The following is a 21,212-nucleotide window of genomic DNA, read 5'->3' as shown; positions in this document are numbered from 1 at the left end:
AATTATGAGAAAGCAGGGACCATATCTAAAGCATGGTTAGGATATTGTCCTATCTCAGCTTCAGATTTAGAACTGGGAATTAGAAACTTCATTTTGTATTCCTGAGCATGCCTATCTTTTCATTTTTATTGATGTTGAAAGTACTAAAGAGCTGCTTTTTTGTTTTGTTTTGTTTTTCGAGACAGGGTTTCTCTGTGTAGCTTTTCACCTTTCCTGGAACTCACTCTGTAGACCAGGATGACCTTGAACTCACAGAGATCTGCCTACCTTTGCCTCCCGAGTGCTGGGATTAAAGGTGTGCGTCCCTACTCCCACTCCCACCCCCACCCCCAATCCACCCCACCCCGGCAAGAGCTGCTTTTAAAATGTTTTCATAGTTTTAAAAATATGGCGCAGTTTTGTGTGTTAATTCTCATCTGAGGGAATGCCTATTTGTAGCCATTACTAATTGAATTAGTCACTTTTAATAACCAAGTGTTTTCTTTGTTACATATCCAGTTGAATTCACTAACTTCTTTCATGTCTACTGTTTGACATCCATAAGGTGGCATAATTTTCATCCAGATTTTATTGAGTCTTAAAAATAAGTTGCTGCGGGCCAGGCAGTGGTGGCGCACACCTTTAATCCCAGCACTTGGGAGGCAGAGCCAGGCAGATCTCTGTGAGTTCAAGACCAGCCTGGTTTACAGAGCAAGATCCAGGACAGGCACCAAAACTACATGGAGAAACCCTGTCTCGAAATACCAAAAATAAATAAATAAATAAAAAATAAAAGACAGAAAAAAAATAAGTTGCTACCTTTTAACAAACATGTTTGTTACATTGCTGCCCAATAGGTTTTATTTGAAAACTAGTAGGTCTTTATGAATGACTCTTCTTCATCCTCTCTTAATTTTGTACGGTGTCCAGTTTTTCTCTTTGTTTAGCTACAAGGAAATTCAACATAAAATTATTTTCTTGTTCATATGTAGATGTTTGGGATAAAATTTTGGAGCCTGTGGCGTGTGTGAGGAAGAACTCTGAAATGCTGCAGCTTTTCCCTGCGTACCTGAGAGGGGAGGACTTGTTTGGCTTGACTGTCTCCGCAGTGGCACGGATAGCAGAGTCTGTAAGTGTTCTGGTCACAGCCTGACCCAGCATGCTCACTCTGCTACCCACGGAGACATTCCTACTTTTTAAGACTGGTCCATTCTTACGGGGAAATGAGTGTGGGTGGTTAATGGGAGAGCTTAGTTCTCTCAGAGGAGCAGTTAGTGTCATCACGTCCTGTTTATCCACATGGTTGAGGAGGGACCCTTGGCCTGATGAAGTTCTGGTGTTTTGCAGAATGTTTTCCTCCTTTTCTTAAGTTTTCTTGACATTCTCTTGCTCTGGTCCAAGAGGCAGGTGGTCCCAGAGGGCAGTAGGCTGCAGCAGCAGTGACTAGTGTCTTCTCTGAATGTAGGCGTGTTTGGCAGTGACTCTGTGTAACACTTGAGAAATGTATTTCACTAGAACTGTGTTCTAGAGCCAGGCCTGGTGGTGAAGGCCTGTCGTGGCAGGTACTTAGGATGCTGAAATGGACATATGAGTTGAAGATCAGTCTGGGTAACCTAGTGAGACCCTATCTCAGAGTTTTAGAAAAAGTAAAAGAAGGTTGAGGTTCTAACTCACTGGTACTGTGCTGGCTCCAAATGCCTGGGGGCCTCCGTGGGACTCTCGGAACTGGAAAGTAAGTAAATGAATAAATAGCATTGCAGAAGAGAAGACCGAGCTGGTGAGACGGCTCAGCAAGTAAAGGCGCTGCTACTAAGTCTGACAACCCTGGTTCAACCCCCAAGACTTCCATGGTGGAAGGACAGAACCAACTCCCACAATTTGTCCTCTGACCTCCAAAGGCTCATCATGGCACTCGTGTACACACATACACATGCGCGCGTGCACACACACACACACACACACACATACTCTCTCTCTCTCTCTCTCTCTCTGTCTCTCTCTCTTGTCTCTCTCTCTGTCTCTGTATGTCTCTCTCTCTCTCTCTCTCTCTCTCTCTCTCCATAAATATAGGAATAAATAGAATAAATTCTTAAAAAAAAAAAAAAGGGAGCAGGGAGTGAAGAAGACCTCTGGATGTATCAGTTACTTTTCTAGTAAACCTGAATTTACCACCAATACTGCTAGAACAGTGAGAGTGACGCCTCATGATCACATGTGACAGAAGTGAGGGTGACCCAGAAACTAAATCACATAGGTACCTCCAACTACTTTTTAAAGAGTTTTAAACATCTAGACAAATACATTCACTAGGTTGTGACCACTGCTTCCTGCTTGTAAACTGAAACATCAGATCCTAATTCACATTCAGGAGGGCTTTGGTTGGTGTATTTGTTCTGGGGATTAATCTTCTCAAGGAAAAGTGGCCTGGGCTTACCAAGTTTTGCTTTGGAATTGGATTTACACATTATTCAAATAGTTATGGAGTGCAGGCTCATTATATTAAATAGGTCACATGTAGCATGAATCTTAAAGAGTCTTATTAATAAAATCAAACCTGAGCCAGGTATTGGGGTGAACTGGAAGATCAGAGAACCAGAACAAGCCACAGCTACCTCACCTCACTGGATCCTCAGCTGATTCTGTTTCCTCAGGCTGGAAGCCTCTGAGTCCTCATCCAGAATGCGTCTCAGCTGAACTGCTGCTCAAAAGCCTAAAAGCTTAACCAGGCCAAATGCTTCTAGTTTCTGGCTCTCATGCCTTATATATCTTTCTGCTTCCTACCACCACTCCCTGGGATTAAAGGCTCACTCCCTGGGATTAAAGGCGTGAGTCACCATGCCTGGCTGTATCCTTGAACAGATGGATTTCTGCCTCTGGAATGCTAGGATTAAAGGCGTGTGCTACCACTGCCTATCCTAAGTATCTAGTGGCTTTTCTGTTCTCTGACCCCAGATAATTTATTAGGGTGCACAATATTTTGGGGAACACAATACCACCACAGTCACAGATGGGGAAGGAAGTATTTCTAGATTGTTTTCACCCTGGGCCATCTTTTGGCCAGTTGTAGATGATATCCTTGGCCAGATTAGCAGATGAGTTACCTTTTCTGTATTTTCCTTCTTTTTTTTTTTTTTAAGCTACCTGGGGTTGAAGCATGTGAAAACTACACCTTCCGATATGGCCGAAATCCTCTCATGGAGCTCCCCCTTGCCGTTAACCCCACAGGTTGTGCTCGTTCTGAACCCAAAATGAGCGCCCATGTCAAGAGGTTTGTGTTAAGGTATCTTGTTTCATCTTCACATAGTACAGCCCAGGGTTTCTAGGCACCTTAGTGGGTTTTGTGCTTTATTTGTCTGCTGCTTATAAACCCTGCTGTCTCTGGCTGTGTATGTGCCTGACAACTTCAGAAGACGCACTGTGTCTCTGCTAGGCAGCTTTCTGTGTGTTTCTGTCAGTAAGACTTTTAATGGCTTGGCTTTTACACTGTTCAGAGGTGTCTTCAGTTGTCCTTTTATTTTCCTGTTGGCACATCATCATCTGTAGGCCTCACACCTTGAATAGCACCAGCACCTCCAAGTCCTTTCAGAGCACAGTCACTGGCGAGCTGAATGCACCCTACAGTAAACAGTTCGTCCACTCCAAGTCATCCCAGTACCGGAGAATGAAGACTGAATGGAAATCTAATGTGTATCTGGCCCGATCTCGGATCCAGGTGAGGAATGTGTGACTTTTGTTTTTGTTTTTGTGCTTCTGTGATTTAAACCCAGAGCCTTATGTGTACTAAACAAGTACTCTACCACCAAGCTCATCCCAGCCCTGGAATCTTGCTTTAAGAGTTGTGTTCCACCTTGTCAGCGTGCAGCATGAGGACTGTAGTTTCTAACCTTAGAACTTGGTGCTGGACCTCCAGCAGAAAGCAGTCCTCGGGAATTCACATCTTTATATCTTGTTAAAGACTGTGGGGAAACAGGATTTTGCACACACTGAGTTTTGAACAGCTCAGTAGAGCTGTTTACAAGCACATGTGAAAAGTAAAAATGAATGCCAGCACTTGGAAGGTAGAGCCAGGAAGATCATGAGTTCCAAGACTACTCTTAAACAAACAAAAAACTTGATAAATACTTGCATGTAACACTGCAGCTTTGGAAGTTACATCTCTTGAGCACTGTATTTTCATGAAATCATTGCACATTTCTGGTAGACAGTGGAGTATCTAAATGTAAGCATTTAAAATTAAACCTATAGTCCTCACCTCCTGAGTTATAATCTTAATACTGATATGTCTAATCAACATCCCTCCTGTCCTAGAATGAAATTATAAAGCTCCTACTTGATAAACTTATGCAGTACCCAAGCTCCTTATGTTGTTGAATAGTATCTATCAGTGCCCAAGTCCATCTGTGTCCTCAGATCCTTATGTTGTTGAATATATCTATCAGTGCCCAAGTCCATCTCTGTCCTCAGATCCATCCTGCCATAAGATCCTGTTAATTCACCCCACCCTCCTCCAAGTTCCAGCATCTTCCTGGAAAGCCAGTGTTTGTGTACAGTAGAGATTCTTACGAGTTTAGTGCAGGCTCTTTCCTCCTTACTGGTAGTTTCTAGAATCTTCTTGTTCTTAGACATTTTGCAAACATGCTTAAGGCGCTCTTTATCACTTTCTTCTCCTGGTGAATAATTCTTTCAGCCTGAGCATCCTTCTTTGTTCCTGTCCTCGGCTTTCTCTCCATTTGTACCCAGAGACCACCGTTGGTCTCCAAGTGTAGCTCTTGAGACCCTGAGCATCAGCCAGGAGTTTTGAAACTGACAGACTAGGGGCCTGCCCACCCCAGAGACCCAGCTCTGGAGGGGCTCAGCCAATCTCATGACTTAGCTGAGCATCTGCCTTCTTCAGAGTTTTTTTCCTACTTCTGATTTGGGTTCCTTGTTTTGCTCTTCTGAAATGTCTGCTACTTTATTGACCGATCTTTCTTATAAATGTTTAACAACCAGCTAGGAGCTCTTGTCACTGTCATCATTTTGTTTGAAGTCTTGTTTCATGTTCTTTTCTCTCTGCTGTGACCCTCTTTGAGATTATGTGGACATGTAGTGTCCTGTCTCTGGGTTTCAGTTGCTTTTCTCCTCACTTGCATTTTAGATAGCGATTGTTCATTCTGCGCCTGTTCCCATTCTTGAGGAATGTCTTTGGCAGGATCTTGACTGTGTCTTCAAGTCATAATTAATCTGAATCATTGTTTAAATTTCATTTCTTACTGTGGACATGTATGAGGTTGTATATGCCATGGTGTACCTGTATAGGTCAGAGGACAATTCTGGGAGTCGGTTCTCTCCTTTCACCTTTACTTGAGCTTTAGTGATTGAACTTAGTGTTTCAGGCTTTGGTAATAAGCACTTCATCCACTGAGCCATCTTCGTTGACACAACCTGAATCATTTTTGAGAGTTCTGGCTTTCTGTCTTTTTTTTTTCTCTTAGCATTCCTCTCTTTGCTCACTTCTTTGGTGACAATGGTGATGGGTAGTAGATGTCTTAAGTGTTTCTGTGCTTATATCTTAGGAACACATACATATATACATTTATAAAGACACAATCATATTGTCTAGACTCGATTTTTCCCCACTAACACACAGAGGTCTCTACATTAACTGAGGTTTCCCAATATATTCTCATTAAATTGTGTGATGCTTCATCATGATGAACTGTGATTACACCATTGTGCTGCTATTGACCGTGTCACAACAAATGCTATGCAATCAGTATCTTAGTATTGATAGTTTAAGTCATCTGGAGTATATATAAGCGAAAAAGTAAGGCTTCTATGCAAAAATATATTTGCTTTTTATTTTAGTAATATATTTTCCAAAGAGGCCAGAATTACTGGTATCTTTCTGCAGTCTGTGACTATTCTGGTTTTCTTTTATGTAGTGTATTCTCACCTTTTTATATTTTTGTCGGGTTGGTAGGTGTAGACTGACACTGAGATCTTTTTAAAAAATGTATTCTTATCTGTGTGTGGGTATGTGGACCATGTGAGTGTATGTGTTCACTGAGGCCAGAAGAGAGCATTGGGTCCCCATGAGCTGGAGTTAAAGGCTGTTGTGAGTGTTGACTGAATTCAGTTCCTCTGGAATAGGAAGAAATGTTCTTCACAGAGCTACATCTCCAGCCTCTGACACTGAGTCTTAAATACAGCTCCTGACTGACTGGCCTTTGGACCTGCCCTTTTGAGAATTCCATGTTTCATGACCTTTGTCCCTTTCAGTTTGTACCAGCTTGCAGTGTTAGATGTTTTCCCATATTAAATATCTTATACCCACTAGAAACTCTAGTATCTTTTTTCTTACAAAGGTTTTTTTGTTTTATATACAGACAACGTACAAGTTTATATCTTTTCTGTACACGCACCATAGGTTGTATTCTCCTAGTTTATCATTACAAAAAAAAAAACCTCAATTTTTTTTTTTACTTCTTTTCATTGTATAGCCTCTTATTGTAATGCCATTTAGTATACAACCTGCTGTGCCAAACTTGATCTTACAACCACTACTACTACTTTACCTTAGGTTCTCAGAACAGGAATCAGTTTGGACTGTTTGATTATGCTGATCCCAACAATATTGATCTGCACCCACATTCTTTCTATATTCTGGTTCACATCGGAGTCACACCTGGAACCATTTATACTGCATAAGTGGGTTTCTTTTTAAAGACAAGTCTGTGACATGCAGATATCTATTGACTTGCCAACTCCTTCCCGTGTGCTCCATTGAGGAGCCTGGCAGATGCCATGAGCAGGACTTGATCTCCACAATTTCTCTTCTTTTTTTTCCATAGTTTCTTCCCTGGTCAGAATCAAAAGCACGAACCCAAATTAGGGGGAGAAAATGCAGATTATCTATGAATACGTATTTTTTAAGTGTAATATTTTCCCACAGCTTTTTTTGCTACCACTTCTAAGACAGTGCATTACAAGATTTACCAGGCACTGGCCTAGACGGTAGAAGCTGCCAAATAAGGCTCCAATGTGTTAGGCAGTTCAGATTTTCTGTCATCCCAGCCACTCGGAGGCAGGAGGACCTGAAGTTCAAGGACTACCTGGACAACTTAGTGAGATCCTTTTTCAAAACACTTATAAAGAACTAGAAATGTATTTCAGTGTTTTTCTAGCACCCATGAAGCCCCAGGTTCAAACTCCAATAGTGAGGTTAGGGGGCAGTATCCTGTACATTTCTCTACCTTTCATGGTAATTAGAGCAAAGTAATGTTTTCTGTTTTGCCTTATTCCATTATTTCTAGGAAACTGAGAGTCAAATATAAACTACTTTGTAATATTCATAATCCTTTATAGTTCTCCTGCTTCCTGTTCTATTGAACTCTATGGAGCTTCTTTGGGCTAACTTCATACAGAAGGCATTAGTTTACCTGGTGGATGGTAACTTAGCAAGCCTAGTGGAAAATGCAGCCAGCCAGTCCACAGTAGCATTTACAGATATGTCTTCATCCCCTCGGTGTTGCTGGTGTAGGATGTTGCGAGTGGGTAGCTTGTCAACTATCGTTTACTTGGCTCACTGTACTGGTGGTGGGGATGACCGGTGCTGAGGGGCCACATCCAGTGAGGTCCTTTCTGCTGTGTCTTTCCAGAGTGGAAGACAGAACAGAGAGGCTTCCTAAGTTATCCTTCTATGGGAGCTTGATCATTCAAAGATAGTTAGCCTGCTATCCATGCCTGAGGACAGTTTTTAAAAAAAGACACAAGAACAATGTAATGATGTAAAGTTGAAAGGAGTAGGATTGTCAGGTTTTGTTTTGTTTTTCAAGACAGGGTTTCTCTGTGTAGCAGTTCTGGCTGTCCTGGAGCTCGCTCTGTAGACCAGGCTGACCTCGAACTCACTGAGATCTGCCTGCCTCTGCCTCCCAAGTGCTGGGATTAAAGGCGTGCACCACCACTGCCTGGCTGATTGTCAGATTTTTAAATTTCAGAGAACAATACAGTCAGTGGCCCTCACTTGAATGTAGGTGAAATCTTAAATATGGTTTTGGATAAGACTCCAAGTGCAGTACATTTTTAGGAAAAGAATAAAGGTCTGTTGAATCTATTGGAATCTGTACAATCCTTTTTTCCTTCCATTTAGGGACTGGGCCTGTATGCTGCTAGAGACATTGAAAAACACACCATGGTCATTGAGTACATTGGAACAATTATTCGAAATGAAGTTGCAAACAGGAAAGAGAAGCTTTATGAGTCCCAGGTACTGTATAAACTGACCACAGACAGACATCTGAAGAGCACTGCCATGTGTGTTCAGTTGTGAACAGAAGCCATAGCTGCAGACTCTTAGATAGCTCTCGTCTCTTCCCTTCACCATCATCTTTTGTAGTTGGGGTTACTTGCCCATATGTAACTGTAGATTAATACCCCCAGCTTTACAAACACTCCATCTGATGTTCACACTGACCCATCATAAATGCATCAGCTGTGTTTGGTGGGGTCCACAGGAATGTGACCAGGGTGCTTTCAGCACAGGCTATGAGTGCGAAGTGAAGGAGCTTCAGATCACACTGATGACTGCCTGCCTTCTCTTTAGAACCGAGGCGTGTACATGTTCCGCATGGACAATGACCACGTGATCGATGCAACACTCACAGGAGGGCCTGCAAGGTGAGGCAGGAGGACCATTGGTCCAGAGGGCTTTCTTGGGTAGGACTGTCCCCACTGGGGCTGTGCAGTGGATGTCTTCAGAACACTTGCTTTGTTAACACATCAATAGAAATGTCATTAGTTTCCTTTAGAGGGGAAAGCTCCTTCCTCATTGTTAATCATGTTCAGTTTTCTGATTTGTCCTGCAGGTATATTAACCATTCATGTGCCCCTAACTGTGTGGCTGAAGTAGTGACCTTTGAGAGAGGACACAAGATTATTATCAGCTCCAACAGGAGAATCCAGAAAGGAGAAGAGGTAAGGAGTGGTGGAGAGGGCATCTACCTATTGTCTATTCCAGGATGTAGCAGTTCATGGCTCTGGGGTTCCTATCACATTATTCTTAGAAATATGCCCCTTACCCTGAGTTTTGCCATCTGTTCATCTCATTTTAAGCATTCAAATGCAAGCTTCTTCTTTTTTTAAAAAAAAAGAACATTTTTTTTTAAAGATTTATTTATTTATTTATTATGTATACAGCATATATGACTGCAGGCCAGAAGAGGGCACCAGATCTCATTACAGGTGGTTGTGAGCCACCATGTGGTTGCTGGGAATTGAACTCAGGACCTCTGGAAGAGCAGTCAGTGCTCTTAACCTCTTAGCCATCTCTCCAGCCCCCCATGTGATAGTTCTTAAACCACTACATAGCACCACATCTCTTAGGATCCTCCTTTGTCCCCTAATCTGAACAGTCTGACATGCCCCTCTCAAGATGATGCCTGCCACTGATTTGACATCTAAGACATGGAATTGCCACCTCAGGCAGTTGCATGGATTTGATAATGCACATGATGTATTATTGGAAGGGCTGTATGCACAAGTTTAGGGAGCCACATGTTCCTGACTGTTCATGTGCACACTTAGAAAATTTCACATCATATATGTAATGTGGGTGTTTTGTGTTTTCCGTCTTTAAAATGTTTCATGTAAGACTTGACGTTTGTTTCTAGTATCTCAGACTTTGGGCTAGCTTTCCATCTAAGATTATTGTTAGTATTAATTGCCTCGTTTACATTTCCCAACTCTGGCTTTCACGAATGGCATCAGCACCTTGAATCTAGTGCCCTAAGTCTGGAATTGGTGTTCATGGCAAAGCTCTTGAAAAGACTGCAGTGTTGGGAAACCTATATGTGTTCACTGTGATGAAGCCCCAGTCTTCTGTGGGCAGAGCATAAAATCACGCCTATTTACTTGGTCCTTTTAGAATGTGCTTTTTAAATTAACATGCTAGGTTAAGGCTCACTGTACAGTTCACAGTAACAGGCGTGTAAGAGCATCCTGGTGCCAGGACCCAGGACACACCGCTCCAGGACAGGCCCTGCAGAACCCAGCCTAGTGACTCTCCTCTTTGTGTCATCTTGTACACACCCTCTAGCTTTGCCAAGCCTGTTTTCCGTAAAATGGAGATATATCGTCTCCTTCCATGGGGGGAAGAACTCAGCAAACACCTAAGAAAAGGCATAGCTTCTTTTCTCAGCACAGCTGCTCTGCAGGTGCAATTTTCTTCCTTCCTATCTTGTCTTCCAGATAATGTCTGATGTCTGAGTTAGGAAAGACCCAAGAGATTTACTGTGCCTGGCCACTCACTTGGCTTTATGGCTTTATGGGATGGAGGAGGCAAGGGTATAAAGCTTATTTGGTGGGAGTCATACTGCTTCCCACCCAGTTGGTTGGCCTGGAATTTGAGTAAGAATTCTATAGACTTTGAATGTTGATCCAAAACAGCTCTTTCTCTGAGGGGAACACTAGCTTATCCTGAGCCAAATACAAGTGCCCATGGTTGGAAAACAGATTCAGGATACCCTGAACTCCATCGTGTTCCACTGTGGAAAAGATGGCATTGACTTTGTCATCACAGGACAAAAGAAAATGCTCAATCAGTGCATTAATTGGTGAGACATGAGGTGTTGGTAGGTTTTAGATGCTATCTGAAGATAGGTTTGGGATGGTGGAAGTTAACATTCACATTCTAAACTGTTATGTCATAGTCACAAAGATGTTAGACCAGGTACAGATGTTGGTAGTAAAGGCAATGAAGGGGATTGGACATAGCCCCAGATCATTTTTATGGTAGATCTGCAATGTTCCTTCTCTCCATAGTGGCAAATTCTAGTCAGCTAGTAAGTCTGTAGGACCTTCAAGGTGGCTTCTTCAGAGGCTTCCATCCACATGAGGAAAAGAGGAAAGCCATGATGTTGACAAGGACAAGTTCATCTCTATCCAAAGTAGGAGAGCCTTCTATGGTTTGAGGGATATTGGTCCTCCTCTTGTCCAAAGTGGTGGAGAGAACACTATGAGAAGACATAGAAACTCAGCATATCCCACAAATCTACTTCCTGTTGATGTATGGCACTTCTAGCTCAACTTCCTTTGTGGTACCCCACCCTCCTGCAAGGTTCCATGGGACCTCAACAAACCCAGTCTTGCTTTGGCTTATGTTTGTTTTGCTTACTGGTTTTGAAATATGAGGGAGATGGAAGTGGGCACTGCCCTGTCTCACACAGTGTCTTTGCCATGGGCAGCTCTGCTATGATTATAAGTTTGACTTTGAAGATGACCAGCACAAGATTCCATGTCACTGTGGAGCGGTGAATTGCCGGAAATGGATGAACTGAATGCATTCCTTGCTATCTCAGCGGGCGGCTCGTCCCTAGGAAGAGGCGACTCAACACTTCATTGGATTTTACAGACAGAAAGATATTTTTGTTTTCTGACTTTTTGAAAAACAGCTTCTGGAAGCTCTGGTTCCTCGGCCTTTGTCTGAAGGAAGCACAGCACAGAGGAAGCCAGCCAAGGCTGCCTTGCTGTGCACTGAGGTCAGCAGAGTCACAGAATGGTCCAGCACTTTTTTTTTTCTTTTTCTTTTCTTTCCCTCCTTTTGTTTCCTTGTGGGTGGGTTTTGTTTTGTTTTGTTTTGTTAGTCTCACTAAGGAGAAACTTTTACTGGGGCAAAGAGCCGGCGGCTGCCCTGCCCCAGGGTGGGGGCCTTCCTATGAATGTAAGACTGAAATCACCAGCGAAGGGGGCTGTCCAGAGTGCTGGCCACACCTTACTGACAGGGGCAGGCCCTGAGTTTAACTAAGTGGACACCACTGATCAAGGAATGTACTGAGATGACTTCCTTAGGGATAGAGCTAAGGGATAATAACTTGCACTAAATACATTTGAATACTTGATTCCATGAGTCAGTTTATTGTAGTTTTTGATTTCTGTAAAATAAGAGAAACTTTTTGTATTTATTATTGAATAAGTGAATGAAGCTATTTTTAAATAAAAGTTAGAAGAAAGCCAAGCTGCTGCTGTTACCTGCAGAACTAACAAACCCTGTTACTTTGTACAAATATGTAAATATTTTGAGAAAAACAGTATAAAAATAGTTATTGACCAAATGCTACCAGGCGCTGCAGCAGCTCGGGTGCTTATAACCGTGGTAGGGATGTTACAATATAATTTTGTGTTATTAAATATGCCATTATAATTATGTAATAACCAAAATTCTGCCCTGGTGTGTCTGGGCTTTTTGGAAACTGTCTCTTAGTGCTTGTTTTCTACACCTAACTTCTGACAGAGCAGCGCGTGTGCTACAACTACAACTTTTATAGCTGTTGGTGATTTAAACTAATGTTTCATATTATATTGTTGCATCCCTACTTCTTCAGTCAGGTTTTTTTGTGCTTACAATTTGTGATAACTGTGAATAACGGCTTAAACACACACCCAAATGGAGGCTGAATTTTTTTCTTCAGCAAAAGTAGTTTTGATTAGAACTTCGTTTCCGACCACACAGAATTATGTAAACATAATAGAGTCATGTAGCAGGGACCTAACCCAACTCCTTAGCCTTCTATTTAACATAAAAATTTGAAAAAGAAAAAAAAGAGAGCGAGAGTGAGTGAGAGATGTGATTATGCTCCCAGCTGCAGGACTCCGGCAATAGGGTTTTTCGAAGACGTAATTTTAAAAATGTGTTTGTATGAACTGTTTGTTTACATTTCTTTAATAAAAAAAAACACTGTTTTGTGTTTGCTTGTAGAAACTTAATCAGCATTTGAACCAGGTTAGCTTTTTATTTTGTACTTAAAATTCTGGTACTGACACTTCACAGGCTAAGTATAAAATGAAGTTTTTGTGTGCACAATTTGAGTGGACTGTGAGCTGTGTGTACATTCAGTGACGCGGCTCTCAGCTTGTAATGTATATGGCATGATGTATTTTTATCTTACAGAATAAATCAATTGTATATATTTTTCTCTTGATAAATAGCTGTATGAAATTTGTTTCTTGAATATTTTTCTTCTCTTGTACAATATTCTGACATCCTACCAGTATTTGTCCTACCGGGTTTTCGTTGTTTTCTGTTCTGTATAATAGTATCTAATGTTGGAAAAAATTGAATTTTTTGAAGTATACAGAGTGTTATGGGTTTTGGAATTTGTGGACACAGATTTAGAAGATCACCATTTACAAATAAAATATTTTACATCTATAGAATCTGCCTTGTGTGCTGTGTGGGCTGTGGTCATGTTTGGAGTTTGGTTCTGCTGCTGTCTGTCAGAATTGCTAGAGTCTAGATGATCAGATGTAATTTTAGCCATGCTCCTGGCTGTGGGCTCCTCCCCTCTCTTGGTCAAATAAGGAAGAGAACTTGTGTTAGATGCACAGCACAGCAGATTAAAGATCACTCTTCATGCTTATTGGCTTGTTTAAAGCCTGTTCTTATTTATTTGTTTATGGGTGTGTCTCGGAGATGAAGTCTCATCTCACTGTGCTGCCCAAGCTCAAGCAGCCATCACCCCCTTTCCTCCTCAGTCTCCTGAGAAGTCAGGATTGCAGGTGTGTGCTAGGCACCTAGACAACTTTTGGTTTTGTTTCATTTTCTTTTCTTCAAGCTACTTTTAGGTTTTACTCTGTGTAGTAGAGACCTATCATAATGAATGGACTTAATATTTAACTTAATGTAGCTACTAAGAGGCAGATATCGTGGTACATGCCTTAAATCCCACGTGAAGCATGGGGATTGAGAGTTTAAGGCCAGTGTAGGCCATATGTACATGAAGAAGACCATCTCTCAGGAATGAAGATGCTACTAAGAATCCAAATTCCCAGTTGCCCCCTCTTTTCCTATCTGGTGGGTTCAGAGCTTGATGCCATCTCTCCTTTCTGCCTACAAACACATTGAGCATCAGGTTTCTGAGGAAAGGACATGCCTTTGTGTTTATTAGAGTGATGCTGGCACCTCACAGCCTCATCAAGACAGTCTTAACCATCAGATAAGTCATCTGAACACTGTTCCAGGGGCGGTGAGAATAGGAAAGGGTGTGTGTAGGAGACTGCAGAAGACAGTGTACAGTGGCAGCATCGGGCCACTGGGCAGCACTGGTGTTCTCCATGGCCACTTGGGTTCCAACTCTGAACCCTCACGGTGAGTCCTAAGTCACAGGTGCAGTCTCAAGACCTCAGCTCCATGCTGGCCCAGGCTGGTCAAATGCATCAGCTACTTGTAATTCTTTGGCTACACACTTGGCACCATGTACCGAATGCAAACATTTTGGGGCACAGTGGGCCCAGCATCACAGAGCTGTCTCTATAACAACAGTTTCACTTTACGTTCTTCAGTTCCTTATACTAAGTGACAGTGTTGACCACTGTTCCTTTAAACTTGTCTCTAACCCTTGTTTATGGACCACCCTGCTTTCCTGAGTTGAGCCCCCCTCATCCAACAAACTAAAAGTTTTTGCTGCATACCAAGGACCCCAGACAGATGCCAAGCAGAGTGGTTCCCTACCAAGTGAGCAGACTAACATTGCTTCTTTCTGTGTGCTCTGGATACCCAAGCCAGTGGCCTGCCATGGATGGGGGAGCCTAGCACCATGCTGAAAAATGTCACCTGTCACTACTAAAGGTGCCTTGAGACTTCCCTAATGAAATGGAACCTGACTTCCTCCTCTAGTCCTCTGGTCTATTGCCAGCCCTGTCTGCTGTCTAGTCTTGATTGTTAAGCTTGTACGTGGTGTGCAGAGGTCTCCCTAGAGTGGCTGGCTGCACAGGTGTCTGCATCTCCTTGTGCAGTGCTCTTGGTTTGGGTTTTGAAGTTTCTCTGTTCTGAAGAACAGGGCTCACGTTTTGAATGCTGCTTTCTAGAGAATTCTTCCAACCCAGTTTCATTCTAGCCACAAAAATAAAGTAAGTACTCTGCTTCCTTTTCCTCGATGGACCCTTTACCAACTGCACAGTCTTAAATTCCTCTTGGGATATATGCCTAGCTTTACTCACAAACTCCCAAGCCATTCAGTCCCCCCCCAACACACACACCATCCCTAGCTCTCCTCTGCTTTCTCCTTTCTGCTCTTACAAATCACCCCAGTATGGTGACCATTTACCAAGCATTGCTTCCAAGATTGACACACAGGAGGCTGGCAATGTGCTCACACTCAGTGGCCCCATGGAAGCCTCATACCAAGACTTGTTTTCTTCAAAGCAACCCTACCAATCTGCTCCTAGGCTCCAGGACGAATTCTGGATGACATGAGGGCTTCTCTCTCAGGAATGCTGTCCTTCAGTCCCCATGACCTAGTCTGAAGAGAGCTTCTGCCTGCTGTGGTTTGGACTCCATGTGTAGGAGGCCCTAGTCTACCCTGGTGTTACTTGGAAGGTGGTAGAAAATTTAAGACTGTGAGAGCTCAATCTGCATCTGTCTTACATTCTAGCCATAAGGGGAATGGCTCCACCAGTGTACTCAGTGAAGAAGTTAACTGCTTGTCAAATTCTTTCCTTTAATGAGCTAGTTTGTCTTGTCACATTATGTACTAGTTGCTCTGGCTCCTGTGGGTATTGGTGAGGAGACCTAAGTAAGACATACTCTGCAGCCTTTGTTGCCGTCTCCACCCATCTCCACATCTCACATTTCCATGTATTTCCATTTATGTTAATGCATGTAAAATGGCATCTGATGTGGTTGGATTGCATTTCATCAATGGCTGTGTCATTGAGCAACTTTTCATAGGATTAACTGTGTATATACACCCCTCCCACCTTAAGTGTTCAATCAGTTCTTTTGTGCATTGTAAAACACTGGAGACGGAATACAAGTCTCAGGCTTTTTCATTTTCTCATTCTGTCTTGAACAGGTGCTTAATTCTGATTAAGTCCCATTGTGTTAATAGTTTAAGGTTAGTGTGTTATTTGGCAAGTCTTTGCCTACACTGAAATCTTGAAGATACTCTGCATTTTTCACCAAAAGCTTTATTTTTCATGGTTTGTTCAGATCTGTATCTGTCCTGAAATAAATTTGTGTTCAGTCAAGGATGGAGAGAATTAAGGTTCAGTTTTGTTCAGATATAGGCAGTTCTTCTAGTAAAATGTGCAGATTTGGAGTTAGGGAGATGGTTCAGCAGGTAAAGTGCTTGGCGTACAGGCATGAGGCCTAGTGTTCAGTCCCAGGACTCATGTAAAAGGCAGGTGAGTGCAGAGGTCTGTGTGTCTTCTCAGTGTATGGAAGGTCGAGGGGGAATCCCTGGAGCAAGTGTAGACTTTCAGTTTCCTTCAGGCATTGAACTAGCTCCTTGACTGTCACTTAGCCACACTGGCCTGTTTTTTCTTATAGTCGGTTCCTTGCCCTTAAGTCAGTAGCACAGTGATCTTGAATTGGTGTAAGTCCTCCAGAATTCTGTCTTTTCAAATTATTTTATCACCTAAAAAGGCCATCTGGAGCTTTGATGAAGAATAGTTTTGCACCCCCAGAACATGCCATATTAGCCTTAGTCTGTTCTGTGTCCCATACTTTTAGTGCTGTTGCAAACTGTAGCCACAGTGCCCCCCCCACTTCAGTCTCCAACTGTGCTGCACATATGTACAGCATGCACTTATGCTCCCCTTTTTTGTGGCTTACATAAAGTCTGTAACGTGCAGATGCTCTTTGACTGACGATGGAGCCATGTCGGGATAAGCCCTCTTGAAAGTGCATTTAATACACCTAGCCTTTTAGGCAAAATTCCTGAACAGAGCAAGCCCATTCTATAATGTGTTGGTTATATCAAGTAATGCATTGAATACTACATATTTGGTTGGTTGGTTGGTTGGTTTTTGCAAAGGGGGTGTGTGTGTGTGTCATTATATAACCCTGGCTAGCCTGAAACTTACTATGTAGACAGACAGGCTGGTGGTGAACTCACAGAGATCCACCTGCCTCTGCACTACCATGCTGTCTGGCCTGAATACTTTATTTGCAAATACAAAATGCATGGGTATGCATTTCTGCTTCTGTGAGATTGACAAGTCATGGATCACTGTGTCCAGGAACAGTCTGTGGAGTATTTTTGGAGACTTTCTATGATTTTTTCTGCATACTTGGTCATATTCTGCAAATGAAGATACTTTTGCTTCATTTCCCAAGTCCATGCTTGTCTTCTTGCTGGACTGCCCTGGGTAGGGTCCTGAGCATAAGGCTCCTAAGTTGACTATATGAGATAGTACAGTATCCTTTCCTTTTGCACAAGATTACTTTCACATCAAATGAGGTTACCTATCAATATACTTTGAGGAATTTTCCTTCCACTTCTAGCTCTCCCCATCCTTCCACCAACACTTTTGTGCAGATTAAAATTGTACCATCAGAGGTAATGATGGTTGGTACCTTGTACAGAGCAACAAATAGCCCGGGGGTCCAGAATTCTAAACAGATAAACATCCCGAGATGTACAACCTCATTTCAAATTCAAGTCATCTTTACGATGGCACTCATTAAGCGTGTGCCTCAAAGAAACAGCGTGCGAGCAAGGAATCGATCAGATGCCGGGGAACCTCAAGGTCTTGGGGCCCGTACGTGGTTTTCCGAATTTCCTGAGCGCCTCACGAAGCCCTTTGGTAGACATGCTGTACTGTTCTCCCCCGCTGAGAGTCCGGCGACAGGCCAGTGTTCCTTCTAGCTCTCTCATCTCCATTCTCAGAGCGGCTCTCCCTAGTTTTTGTTGAGCTTTTATCATATCCTATACCAAACTGTTTTTGCCACTTTTTTCCAGTTTGGGCAATAAATAAAGGCTGCTGTGAACGTCTGAGTGCAGCCTTCTGGGTGGACAGTTTGAGTCCCTTGGCTGAAGAGCAAGGAATAGTCTGGTTTCTAAGACCACCCGCCTCTGCAGAGCTGTACTCTGCTATGGCCCCAACAAATGAGTTCCTCTTCACTGGGCTGGTCCCCATTCTTGCTGATGCCTCAAGTCTTTCTTCTGTTGGCTCCTATTTCATTTCTCTTCTGACAGTTCATATTTACTTCTGCCTTGAGCTTCAATTTACTTTTTTCCCGTCTAAGGTAGGATTCCCTAAGAAATTAATCTCTATTACAGGTGACTAGTACTTATAAAATTTCTAAGTAATTTGGTAGCATACACATTCTGCTGTTTTCATCTTTGGACATTTTAAAACAACATTTTAATTTTGTCTTTGACCCACAAAGACAAAGTGAATCAGTTTCAAACTGTTTGAAGGTATTATAGTTGATTTTTATCTGACACCTTGGACTGTAGTCTACCTGACATATGGTCATGTGTACATGAGAACATGAGTTCTGGTGTTAGCAGTACTATGTATTGTCAAGGTGTCAGTGTCCTGTGTGTCTATCAGGTTTTGGAAGGCATGCTGGAATGTCTCACTATAACTGTAGAGAGATATACTTGACAAGTTTCTAGTTTTGGGCAGCATGTATTTAGAAGCTATTAGCTGTATAAGTGTTTGGGATTACTTCGTTTTTGTCATAGGGAAAGAACTCTCTTCCTACCCCTAGTAGAAATCTACTCTACCTTATGTTAACAGCTACTATCAGATGGGTGGATAAAGTTCATTCACTATAATGTCTGCCCTTCTGTTCATTTTTATAGTGAGCTTCTTGTAGGTAGCCTGCATTGTAGGTCTTGCATTCTTATCCAGTCTAACCTTCTAAAGGAAACCTTAGGTAATAGGATTTAACGTGGTCATTGCTCTTGCTGGGTTTAAATTCACTCACAGCCTTTTACTTCCTAGTCTTTGAAGTCTGACAGGTAAAATACTTGGTTTAAATGGCTTTGTGCTTTAAGATAACATCACCAAGCGTCTGCAATATGAGATTATACCTAAGAAATAGAAATCTGGGGCGGGGGAATCACCTCGTATTTTCGTGCTTGAGTATTTGCAGACTTTTATGAATTCTTTATATAGCTGAGATACTTCTTCTTAGAAGAGAGTTTCACAGGCAAACTGTTGTATTCAAATTCACTCAGGCAAGCTAAGGAACTGCCACTTCCTGAAGTTAGCAACTGCCGTCTAGCTTAATGGGTTATCAGCCCATTCATGAAGTATTTCCCATCATATTCCCAGGTCATCCAGACCACAGAAGATGGAATAGGCATAAATCCTAGTCAAATGATCAAAAAGATCCTTTATTTAATGTAGACAGCCTATTAAGTCATCAAAATAATTTATAATAGTTAAATGCCTCTGGAATATACATGATACCTTCTGAAGCTAAAAGTAATATGCATTCAACTAGTTTTAAAATCTATTAGGAACATTAAACAAATGATAGTAGAAAAAAATCTCCTATGAAGTCCTCTATGAAAGGAAACTGTGACAAGTTCCTGATTAGAAAGAAACCATTCCATCTCCAAGAGAAGCATAAATAAATAGAAATGTCTGCTTCCTGGGTTTGTACTAATAGACCCAACTTTTTAGAATTATTATTTTCTGTTTTCCCTGGATAAACAAGAATGCCTTAGCAGCAGCTCAGAAATAACCCAAGTCCCAGTGAAGCACCTTCTTTTCCTGTGATGGTCACCTTCCACCAGGGGTCTTGTCTGTTGGGGTCAGCAGCATCCTTCATAAAGCACCATGATTTATGGCAGGTGTGACAAAACCTGGTGAATTATGTTGTCTCCATCTTAACCTTCTAGGCGCCACTGTTGGGAGGCAGAGCCATCACATATTGCCATGCCAACAGAGCCCTTCTGATCCATCAGGTCCACCACTCTCAGGCACTGTCCAACAGACACTTGGTACAGCCGATTGTTCTTCTGGAAAAAAAAGGCAAGAAAAAAAGGACCTGCTTTTATTTTAAAACAAACATTCTTGCAGCATGCAGGAAAGATGTAGAAGAATCAGGGCTAGTTAGAGCCCATGTTTATGTCAAGCTGCTCACCCCAAAGGTCCACTGCTGAGATCCTCCTGACCCATGGCACTTCATGAGTCGGGGTGGGTCTGAAGAGCGGGTTTCTGACATGTCAAGGCAAAGGAGGTTGTTTAAAATCAATTCATGCTCTTCATTATAAATCCAGATCTAGTGACAAAAAAAAAAGAAAAAAGAAAAGGGTTTTAAAAAACAAGTGTTATCTTAAGTACTGGAAAGAAGGCCTGAATAACACTTCACAATGCGCTCTCTATGGTCTCCACAGCAGACACACTGGTCAGAGCACTTCCTCAACAATCTGAAAGAGTGAACTGGGAGATGAGGGAGGCCTAAAGAGATGTCTCTGGTTTACTAGGGAGTGTCCTTGAAGGGGACTGAGGTATACTGTCCTCTTCTCCCTTTCATTCCTGGACAGGTGGTAGAAGGGACTTCCTGTCATTTGCTCCCACCATGGTTGCTGTGGCAAGGTGAACATCAACCATGGACAAAGCCTTCCAAAGCAAAGCCTCTCCTCTCAGCCAACTTAACACAGTGTTATCCAGGAGAAACCCAGACAATGGTACACTAATTTAACTAATTCAAGTGATCATGTCATTGTAAATCATTTTCAGTTTTAGGGTTTGGTGACAGAATTCTCTTAATTCACAGACCTGTAAAGCTCCAAGGAGCCACAAGAGGTGTGGGCAAGTGCACATAAAGCTGATTATTTACCACAGTCCTCATCTGCTGGGTGACGACGTGCATAAGCTGTTCCAGCCCTTCTACAGAATATCACACCCCAATTCCAGGATGTCTGCTGTGAGATGGCAGATTTCACCTGGGCCACCCTGAAGCAGGGTTTCCCTTGGGTGTGAATGCAAATAATCTTGGGTTCTGGCCCAAGCCTCAAATAGGATGAGTACAGATGTACTGAGACACTCTCCCACAGGTACTAGAAAGCCCTGCTTGAATCCTGGGCTGTTGTGTGGCAGACCCTGCACTGACCACTTGAGAAACCAGTGCGACTGAGGAACTGGACTGTTTACTATACTTTAAGTAGCTATAGTATCAGTGTAATCCTGCATGGCCACAACTCGGTACATTTAAAGCCATTGAATGGGCCAGTGCAGGAACGGCCTGCTGCCAAGCCTGATGACCTAAGTGCCATTCCTGTCCCCTGTGATCAGAGAGGAGAGCTGACTGCGGCAGCATGTCCTCTGACCTCCATGTGTGCCCACTCAGGTAATAAATCGATGTTTTAAGGCAGCATATTCTAGAAATGTGCAAGTATACATTCTATTTATCAAAAGGCCCAGGTATTTTTTTCCATTCCTGTGTGATCGCCAAAATGGAGTACAATCAACGCAGACCAGTCCTGACAGCTGTGAGTTGAAATCACTCACTG

The 21,212-nt window shown here is 42.5% G+C and overlaps 2 protein-coding genes across 20 annotated transcripts in view; one reads left to right on the top strand and one right to left on the bottom strand.

The window, feature by feature from the left end:
- The window catches only part of Kmt2c (lysine methyltransferase 2C), a 230,470-nt gene extending 217,300 nt beyond the window's left edge, over window positions 1-13,170 (top strand). For 14 of the 15 annotated variants that reach the window (XM_052719471.1, XM_052719463.1, XM_052719473.1 and 11 more), the window contains 7 exons: window positions 972-1,108; window positions 3,117-3,259; window positions 3,523-3,691; window positions 8,111-8,227; window positions 8,564-8,637; window positions 8,826-8,934; window positions 11,202-13,170. In XM_052719471.1, coding sequence (XP_052575431.1) covers window positions 972-1,108; window positions 3,117-3,259; window positions 3,523-3,691; window positions 8,111-8,227; window positions 8,564-8,637; window positions 8,826-8,934; window positions 11,202-11,294 — 842 coding nt within the window. In that variant the 3' untranslated portion in view covers window positions 11,295-13,170. The remainder of the gene's footprint in view (window positions 1-971; window positions 1,109-3,116; window positions 3,260-3,522; window positions 3,692-8,110; window positions 8,228-8,563; window positions 8,638-8,825; window positions 8,935-11,201) is intronic. The other variant, XM_052719466.1, reaches the window with a different exon arrangement.
- Window positions 13,171-19,058: 5,888 nt separating this feature from the next.
- The window catches only part of Galnt11 (polypeptide N-acetylgalactosaminyltransferase 11), a 31,759-nt gene continuing 29,605 nt past the window's right edge, over window positions 19,059-21,212 (bottom strand). For all 5 annotated transcript variants that reach the window (XM_052719481.1, XM_052719480.1, XM_052719478.1 and 2 more), the window contains 2 exons: window positions 19,841-19,978; window positions 19,059-19,715 (listed from right to left, as the gene is read on the bottom strand). In XM_052719481.1, coding sequence (XP_052575441.1) covers window positions 19,584-19,715; window positions 19,841-19,978 — 270 coding nt within the window. In that variant the 3' untranslated portion in view covers window positions 19,059-19,583. The remainder of the gene's footprint in view (window positions 19,716-19,840; window positions 19,979-21,212) is intronic.

Source organism: Peromyscus californicus, unplaced genomic scaffold (assembly GCF_007827085.1).
Source record: "Peromyscus californicus insignis strain IS unplaced genomic scaffold, ASM782708v3 Scaffold_6__1_contigs__length_162567912, whole genome shotgun sequence".
NCBI lineage: Eukaryota > Metazoa > Chordata > Mammalia > Rodentia > Cricetidae > Peromyscus > Peromyscus californicus.
This window is presented reverse-complemented; position numbering and strand designations above follow the sequence as displayed.